Source organism: Sander lucioperca, chromosome 15 (assembly GCF_008315115.2).
Source record: "Sander lucioperca isolate FBNREF2018 chromosome 15, SLUC_FBN_1.2, whole genome shotgun sequence".
Classification (NCBI taxonomy): domain Eukaryota; kingdom Metazoa; phylum Chordata; class Actinopteri; order Perciformes; family Percidae; genus Sander; species Sander lucioperca.
The window spans coordinates 26,408,971-26,417,667 of record NC_050187.1 but is presented as its reverse complement, the minus strand read 5'-3'; the positions used below and the strand labels follow the sequence as shown (position 1 = coordinate 26,417,667).

At 41.1% G+C, this 8,697-nt stretch overlaps 1 protein-coding gene across 1 annotated transcript; it reads right to left on the bottom strand.

Moving 5' to 3' along the window:
- Positions 1–3,386: 3,386 nt before the first annotated feature.
- six3a (SIX homeobox 3a) lies at positions 3,387–7,792 on the bottom strand. Its single transcript, XM_031316141.2, has 2 exons — positions 6,849–7,792; positions 3,387–4,957 (listed from the first exon to the last, which is right to left on the bottom strand). The coding sequence occupies exons 1-2, from the start codon at positions 7,538–7,540 to the stop codon at positions 4,765–4,767; spliced, it is 885 nt and encodes a 294-aa protein (XP_031172001.1). The 5' UTR covers positions 7,541–7,792; the 3' UTR covers positions 3,387–4,764.
- Positions 7,793–8,697: the final 905 nt, after the last annotated feature.

Genomic DNA, 8,697 nt, shown 5'->3' with positions numbered 1-8,697 from the left:
TGAGTTTATTGAGTTTTGTAGTAGTTTTTTTTATCTCCTATATAATCCCTTTAATATTACTAAATCATGTAAAAATCTGTAGCTATTTGCTGTAATTCTTCTAAAATGTGTTACAGCATAGTTGTGATGTAAGGGTGATGGTAAGGTGACAATATAATGTGTAATTAATGCAGACTCAGTTGTTTTGGCCTTTACAAGGATGCCTATTTGCTGCTATTATTTCCCATAATAACCCAGAAAAGGGGAACAGTATACTGTTTCTGTGTCTATGTGCTATAGCTGTTCGTCTAAAATGCATAATGACAGATCATGGTCATATAACTTGGTACAAATTACCACTCAGTCAGGAGGAATGCTGCAGCCCTGCGTCTTACCTATTGAAGAAAGGAGAGAGATGAAAGCATAAAGTTTAGTCCAAAGGGCCCCGCTCATTCCTGCACTGACAGCCGCGCTGGTGAGGCTATAGGAAAAAGTGGTGCTCTTTGGGTGCTGCATGAATACACACCAATAGGAAAGTTGTGTTCAGTTAACCGGTGAAATCCGAGAAAAAACAGGGCAGGGCGAGTATTTCTCACTGCCTGACTCCGGCTTAATAATCCTCCCTCCTTCCTCATGTTCCCTAGCTGGACTGACAGTGCCTGCATTAACTTCGGTATACAAGATGTTGTGGTTTGGAATGAAAAGGAAGGTAAACTATGACCTCTTAGCGAATCATCACGACGCAAACAACCATCAATCCTAACACAAATCTGTTATATTTTTCAGAAAAGCATTCGCGTGTACTTTCTTTTCACTTTTTCTTCAAATCTGGAATTCATAACATAACTAATCGTCTGCATGTTGTTGACGTTCCGGCAAATCGTGTATGACAGATGCACTAGGACAGATAAATGCAAAACAACTTCAGGGAGCGAAAAGAGAAAAACATGCGAGTCTTCCTTTTTTTGCCGCACTTGTCTCACATTCTCGTTTACTCTCATGTAAGTATCACACACAGAGATTACTCCTCGCTAAGTTCCTTTGTCTTGTGATCCATATTTGAGTTGACAGATCACGAACAAGAACTCCCCCACTGTTAATGACCCCAGCCAGCAACAGATAGACTCACACTTGCAGCACTTTCTACTGCTGCCACATGGCCTACATATGTTTACAGCGAGGACAATCATATACCGCGTAATGCGTCTCATTTACATGGTTGACCATGCCCTGCTGGAAAATCACTATATTGTATTCATATTGACTTTTAGTGTGTCTCTGGCATTATACATTCCAGCGTCTAATTATACTATTTAACACATGTTTTGCTGATGGTGGATTTATGGAAATCCCTTAGCAATTCAATATTTGTGTATATAAAGTACGAGCGCAACGGACCCATAAAAGGGTGTAAAGGGCGACTGCAAAGTTTCAATCTTTAGCTGACTTTTTTCCCCGTTCGGCCTATTTCAAACAAGCACATCGCCTTTGTTTTTTTTTGTTTTTTCACAAGTAGGTCTAAGTTAAGTCTTAAGTTTATATCTGCATATTTGCACTTGGGATAATGAACGTTATGTTGCGCAAATGAAGCCCATTCATCGCTTGTTTTGTATTCATGAGTCCCTATCTGTGGCTTCATCTCTCAGATAGAGCCCTAATCCTCTTGTCCTCCTTTGCCGATAAAAATGCTCTTCAGTTTACGATTAATTTAATCTCAATCATAGCCGGGAATTGTCGCTGCCAATAAAACTTGTGGAGTGCGTAAATGGAGAGATGGGGGGGGGGGGGGGATAAGGGCCTGGTGGTGCGGTGGTGCCATGGCCCCTCGGTGCTCTTGATAGGGCCTATCTGTCTCTGGCAGGCCGATTTAAGACCCGGAATGGGTTTAAAATATGATACAGATTTACCTCATCTGCAATTGACTGCCAATGAGTGCGGCGGGAGATGGTTTGTTTCAGCCAGGCAGGGTGCTGAGCTTTGAGTTTGTCTGCATTATGCCTCGGTTATTTCAGGATCACATGTCTATTGAGTCGTATGGCAGAAGCTTTTGACACACTTGTTTTTGTGTTTTGATTGGTGTCCGTCTGAGGGAGACTTATGCAAGCAGGATAGCTTATGTGCACATTTCATCCTGTGGAGACTGATAACATTCAGGATAAAAACCATAATCCATAGTCAGATCTAAAGTATCTACAACAGTCTACTATTTATAACAATTTCAGCTTTTGTCAAACTGAATCTCAGATTTAGCGGAGAGGATTTCACTTTACAATAATAAAACAAATAGCCTATTTTAACAACTATTTATGAGCTATGGTTAATGCTAAGGTTGTTTGTGTTTTTACACACGCCTGCTTTGTTAATAACTTGTATTAATTAGATTAAAAAAAGATCCCATAAACAAATGAAACTAGTCTAATAGGCACGCTTTTGTATGAAAATTGGTTTCCTGGTCTATTCTAAATGTTAAATACCCCCTTTTAGTCTCTTTAGCGTGAGCATTTATTTACTAACACACACACACACACACACACACACACACACACACGCACCCCGCCCATAGTATTTTATATTCAAGCTTTCAGACTTTGCACAAAATTGCCAAACAATCTATAAACATATCTAAACACCCTGGTCATCCCTGACACCAGACAGGACATGTCTTACACTTGTTGGAGACAGTACAGTTTCAGTTGTCTTATTATAATAAAAGTCAGGGAGAAATCTGTCTTGGTGAAAGAAATGCAGATTTACAGTGTTGATGTCGCTTTTTATGACAGTCTCCACGTTCTAAAAGTCCTGCGGTGTCCCTGAGCCAAATAGCAGCCTCTGTCCTACTTTCTGTTGCTAAAGACATGACTGCAACACTCACAGACACTCGACGCGTATCACAGAGTTGCCTGCAGCAATACAGCGCCGTATTTACATGGGGAAATCCTAAGCGCTGCTTCTAAGCAGAAATCTTTGAGCAAGTGTTTCCACCAAAACCATAGTTCCTGCAACAGTGTCCTACAGCAAACCTGCCCTAGTCTGCAGCATAATTGGTTGGGGATTTAGATGGAAAGGGACTGCAGGAGAGAAAGCCTTTTTTGGAGGGGGAAATGGTTCTCGTCCGAGGAAGAAAAGCTCTTTTCAGCGGGCCACAATGGGAGATTGGGACAGGGGAGGAGTCCCATCGTGATTAGCCCATTTAATGGCGCGTTTACTTAATTTCTGTATTCACTAGCAACGGTAAACAAAAGGGGAAATAGCACTCACATTTTTTAAGTGCTGCATGACGTTGACGTTTGCCAGAATTTGTGTATGAGGCAGTTATATAGGGCGATTTTACCTACATCACATAGATTTGAACCATGGGGTGTATTAATAAATTCAGAAAGGGGTAAAGTATGACATCTGGAAAATACAATCTAAAACATTTTAATTACAGCATTCATTTGCGTTTCAGTTTACACCAATATGATGAATAGTCTCTAAACCCCGCGTCAACTCTGTTCCGGAAATAAAACCAAACTTATTTTGGGTGAGTTCAGCCTGCTGAGTGCTAACCTGGTACGGGAACGCATAAGCCATGATGAGCATTAATGCTTCCACAATCCAAATGACCCAATATGAACATGTGTTTAGCCACTTATCAGTGTCCTTATCCCTAATCGGATGGAGAGACAGACATCATGAAAAGAGGTATAGCAAATTGAATACTGTATTTGATTTAGAAATGTATGGTACATTAACATAATAACCACGCGAGAAAGAAACATTGAATGTAAGTAAGCGCTCTGAGCGACCCTGGGGCGGCAGAGAGGAGATGAGGGGGGCAGCCTGTAGACTTGAATAAATGTAGAAATAACAAGCAATTTCACTTTTCATATATTTTTTTCTTTGCATAACTGTGACTGGTAACATATGTTGTACCCCCACCCCACCCCCAAAAAAAACAACAACAAAAACGCCTAGAGCACTTCAGTTGTAAGTTTTGACAAATATTTTATGTAGGAACACCAAGTCAAGAAAAGTGAGGAAGGGATAGAAAAGAGGATGAGACGGGGGAGAGCAATAATTATGTACAAGCATATTTCTACACGTATATTACAGACCGGGAGAATGATCGCATTATTTGAGATATACATAATTCAATATAAAATTTTGAAAATAAAAATAAAAATCTTATACAGTCATGACGATTCCGTTCGACATTTTTTTTTGACCATGTACCCCACACAGGCAGTGACAGAAGTGTATTTAAAAAGGTGCTTACGACTTAAAATGATTGTCTGATGAACGCAAAGTAAAAACAGGATTGCATCTTGTCTGCATGGCGGCTGCTTCGCCGTCATCATCATCATCACCATCATCATCAGCACAAAAAACGGAGATGAGGAGAAAAAAAGAAGCGACGAACACCAAGACGATCTGTTTTTATTCCCTCTGATCGATGTTCCTGATGGAAAATCTTGCATTCAGGTTATTCTCCCTGATTACAAAATAAAAAATAAAATGACATCATGCAAGTAGTTTAGTAGTAGTAGTGGTGGTGGTGGTGGTGGTGGTGGTGTGGGTGGTATGAAGAGGAGGGGGAGGCGTGGGTCCTTTGAAAGCGCTTTTTAATAAAAAAAAAAAAAAAAACGACGTGCTTTTATCTCTTTTTATTTTAATATTTATATCAATCGGTCCTTTTTTCATCCGCGATATTTCATAAGTCTTTTTTTCTTCCTCTCAGGTCCATTTTCCCTGTAAATATTTCTCTTTTTGTTTGTTTATGTGTGTTTTTTTTTCTTCTCCGTATCATACATCGCACTCCGAGTCGCTGGATGTGACGGACAGGATGGACGTCCCAGTATCAACTCTCTCTGTCATACTGGAAACGCTGGTGGTCGGACTAGCCGCGGTTGAAGGCGACTCTGCCGAGCTGTGAGGGGTGAGGCCGGCCTCTGACAGGGACCTCATACCGCTCGGTCCTATTGCTTGGTGTTGGAGCCTGGAGAAGAAAAGAAGCGAGGAGGGGAGGGAAAAAAGAAGGAAAAAAATGAGTGAAATAGCAATTAGACCTGAGAATGTCCCCCTTCCCCTCCTCCTCCTGCAAAATAGGGGTTCCAACTCGCCTTTCTTTCCCCCTGCCGGCCCCAGCCATGCATGCATGCTTTTATCAAATAGCCAGCTTTCAGGGGACAAAACACAGCACCATTTAGACTACCAAATGTTGGAAGAAATGTAATGTTTTTTTCTTTTGAAGGGGGGGGGGTTCTACAAAAGTAGGCATCATCAACTTTCAAGTCAGCAATCTGGGAGTTAAATTATGTGTTATATCACTGCAGAAAAAAAAAACGCTTTAAATACAACTTGATGTCTTTTATAAAAGCAGTTTGAATTCTTTACAGCAACAGTCTGTAGCTATTCTGTTTTTATTCTGCTTGTAGCAGCATGCTCTCTACATTTATTATTTTTCTTCAGTATTGCAGAGTTTTTATTATTCTTATTAAGCCCAATGACTGCAGTTTCATAAACAAATTATTATTATTTGTTCAAATAAAATATAGGCCTTGATTCAAACAAAAAATGTCGTGAGGCTTTGACACAGATGTATTTCAGTCTGATGGAAATGGAAGTGCATGAATGAGTGACGTCGAGATCCAGGTTACTCCAATCATCCTAAATGTTTATCTCCAATCCACTCATGATAATAACTCCGTCACAGCGAGATAATATCAGACTGGAAATATATCTATTCATTTAGCCAAAAGATTAGAATAGTGTTCATATGGCTTAGTACTCGCCGATGTATTTTCTAATCAATTATAGCATTTCAATGGAATGATACCACACTTAATGTTATGAATACAGCCTCTTCAAATGCTTTTGGATACGCATGCTCATTTTAGTCAAGTAATATAAATAATATCTATCTATTATACTTTGAGATAATCTTCTCGACCAATACTAAGTAACATGTGATGTTAAAATAAATGATAAATGCACCATAGCAGGCTACATGATAAATGTAGCTATTTACGCTTTGTAGCTTTAATAAATCATAACATAGCTTCTGTAGCAAACACAATAATGTTTAAAATTAGTTGCAAAACATGACAATTTTAAATGTATTTAAAAGTGTAAATAAAACAATTTGACTTCTGGCTAAGTAAATATTAAGACTTATCCAGTCCTGTTTATTTTTTACTTTTTACTTTTACTGATTACAAATAAGAGTTGTTTACACTATCATCATAATAATCATTTAAATAATGGTTATACTATGAATAAGTCCAGTAATGTTTTTATATTTATAATGTCAGCACTCTTTGTCATTTATTACAATGCTTTACGTAAAACATAAACAAGCTGTTTCTATTTTTTATTTTTTTTTTAAAACTGCGCAATAATCGCCTCGTCGGTTTAACAGGATTCTTGTTTGTGATTATATTACTATTATTGTTTTATTATTCAGAGTTATCTGAACACTAAACTTGAGTTTTAACTGTAATAGTGTTTGGTTCTGTTCTGATAATTCCACCTTCTGTTCAAAATAACCGCAAAGTTAATTTACATATCTGGCGAAAATATTTTTAAAAGCTCTTCTAAATGAAAAACAAAAAAACATCTTGTATTTTTAAAAAACAGTTTGAGATATTCACAACAGCATAACTAGTGTTTTCGATGTCCATCCTGTATTCACTTCATAACAAAAATGTCGCCGCAGCCTGCTCCCTCCCTCCCCCTGCCAGACAGACTCGTCCTTTTCCTAGACAGTCTTTATCCGTAAACATGACTACATGTTTCGTAAAATCTCCTCTTTGTCTTTTCAATTTATGCATTTTACACAAACTTTTGTACATTGCTGTGTTTTGACAGTAAGGACAAATATCACCAACCTGTTTTTTGCTGCCGCGGCTCTGTCTCGTTGCCTCCGATTTTTAAACCAGTTTCCGACCTGTGTAGGAGTGAGTCCAGTGGCTTGAGCCAGTTCCCTTTTCTTGCTGGGGTTTGGATATGGGTCCTGAAGGTACCACTCCCTCAGCAGGCTCCGCGTCCGCTCTTTGAAACAGTGCGTCTTCTGCTCGCCGTCCCAGATGGTCCGAGGCAGCGGAAACTTCTTCCGCACCCGGTACTTATCGACCGGTCCGAGGGGACGACCGCGGAGCTTCTCGGCCTCCTGATAGTGCGCTTCCAGCCACATGGCCTGCAGTTTGCCGTGCGAGTCCTTGGTGAACTTGTGGTTCTCCAGGATGTGGTACAGGTCTCTGAAATTCCCCGTGTGGAACGCCACCACGGCCCGGGCGCGCAGGATGGACTCATGCTTGTTGATCGCCTCGCACGCTCCCGGAGCCACAGGCAGGGACCAGAGGAAGCGGCCCAGCCGTTCGATGTCCCCGGTCTCCTCCAGCGTCTCACAGACGCTCGCCACCTGCTCCGGGGAAAAGTTGAGGGTCGGTAGCTGAAACATGGACAAGTCTTCTGGAGACCTGGTGGTGGGAGCGCTGTTCGCCAGGAGCACAGGGCGATCAGCGAAGTTTGGCAGGAAGAAATGGGAGGGATAAAGCTCTAAAGGGGATCTGAAAACCATGGAAATGACCTGAGAGAGAAAGAAAATTATCAAGAAAAAGGAAAAACCGAAAAAATACGGCCAGTAAAAAAGATTGAATGATTCAATGGCTATCGCCTAATGACACCAGCCTCATAATATCTCCCCCCTAAATCCGCCGTTGAGTGTAGCATTGAAACATTTTGTTTCCCTTTTCTATTGGTCTTCTTGGTGTCGTTGTAGCGTTGTCATGGCAGCCCTGCCAATCACTGTCAAGCGTGCCAATCATTAGCCAGTACGTAGCGCGAGGCTTTCACCACTTGTGCAGCACGCACGGGGGGTTATCAGAGTCTCCGATCTCCACAGCAACCCTCCCACCGCACCGCGCGCATCAGGCACAAGCCAATGCTCGCCTATCTGCTGAATGGAATGAGCAATTAGAGGGTGGAATATTATTGCGATCTTAACGAGGCTCGTTAAAGCTAAAGAAGATATGTAGACTGGAGATGCTTAGCAGAGACGGGGAGGGAGGGAGGGAGGCAGAGGGAGCTTTAAAAGGGTGACAAATGGACAACCAATGACTGCAACTCCGGAATACACGTTTTGAAGCGAGTCAATTTGCACATTATTTTCGTACAGTTTTTCCTGTAGCTCTACTTTTTTATCTTTTTTATCACTCCATTCATTTTTGTGTGAGGGAAATGGAAGGCGTTAGAGTCGTCTACGTATTTCCTTTTCATTTGTTATCACTTTTCCATTTTCTTGTTTTTTAAAAGATCAAAATATGACACAATCTTATAAGCTTTTGGCTTTTGCCCTGGATCCGTCGATGATTTAAAAAAATATATATATTGCATGACTTTACTCGGGCTCGCTTGTGTGTGTGGTCACTTTGTGTCTGGTGGGTGCTGGTCCGGTGTAGGCTGCAGTGTGATGCCGCTCCCCCTCCTGCTGTCCCCGGCCTTTGCTCCGGGACGCTGGGCGCAGCCCTGGCCCCAGCCCTGGCCCCCTGTCCGCTGACTCCTCCATCCAACACAATTTATTGTTCCAAATGAATATCGATGCGCAGCGTTGTGTTGATTAAACAAAGATCATGGCTTTTCAGTTCGAAAACTAATTTGCCAATGGCATCACCCTTTTAATGCCACCAGTTTATCACGAGGTTTTTGATAGTCCAGCTCTCTAATTAATACCATTAG

Coding starts and splice junctions, on each gene's coding strand:
- six3a (XM_031316141.2), bottom strand. CDS start 7,540: ATGGTTTTCAGATCCCCTTTAGAGCTTTATCCCTCCCATTTCTTCCTG. Junction 4,958..6,848: donor GCCGCGGCAGCAAAAAACAG/GTTGGTGATATT, acceptor TTTCTTCTCCAG/GCTCCAACACCAAGCAATAG.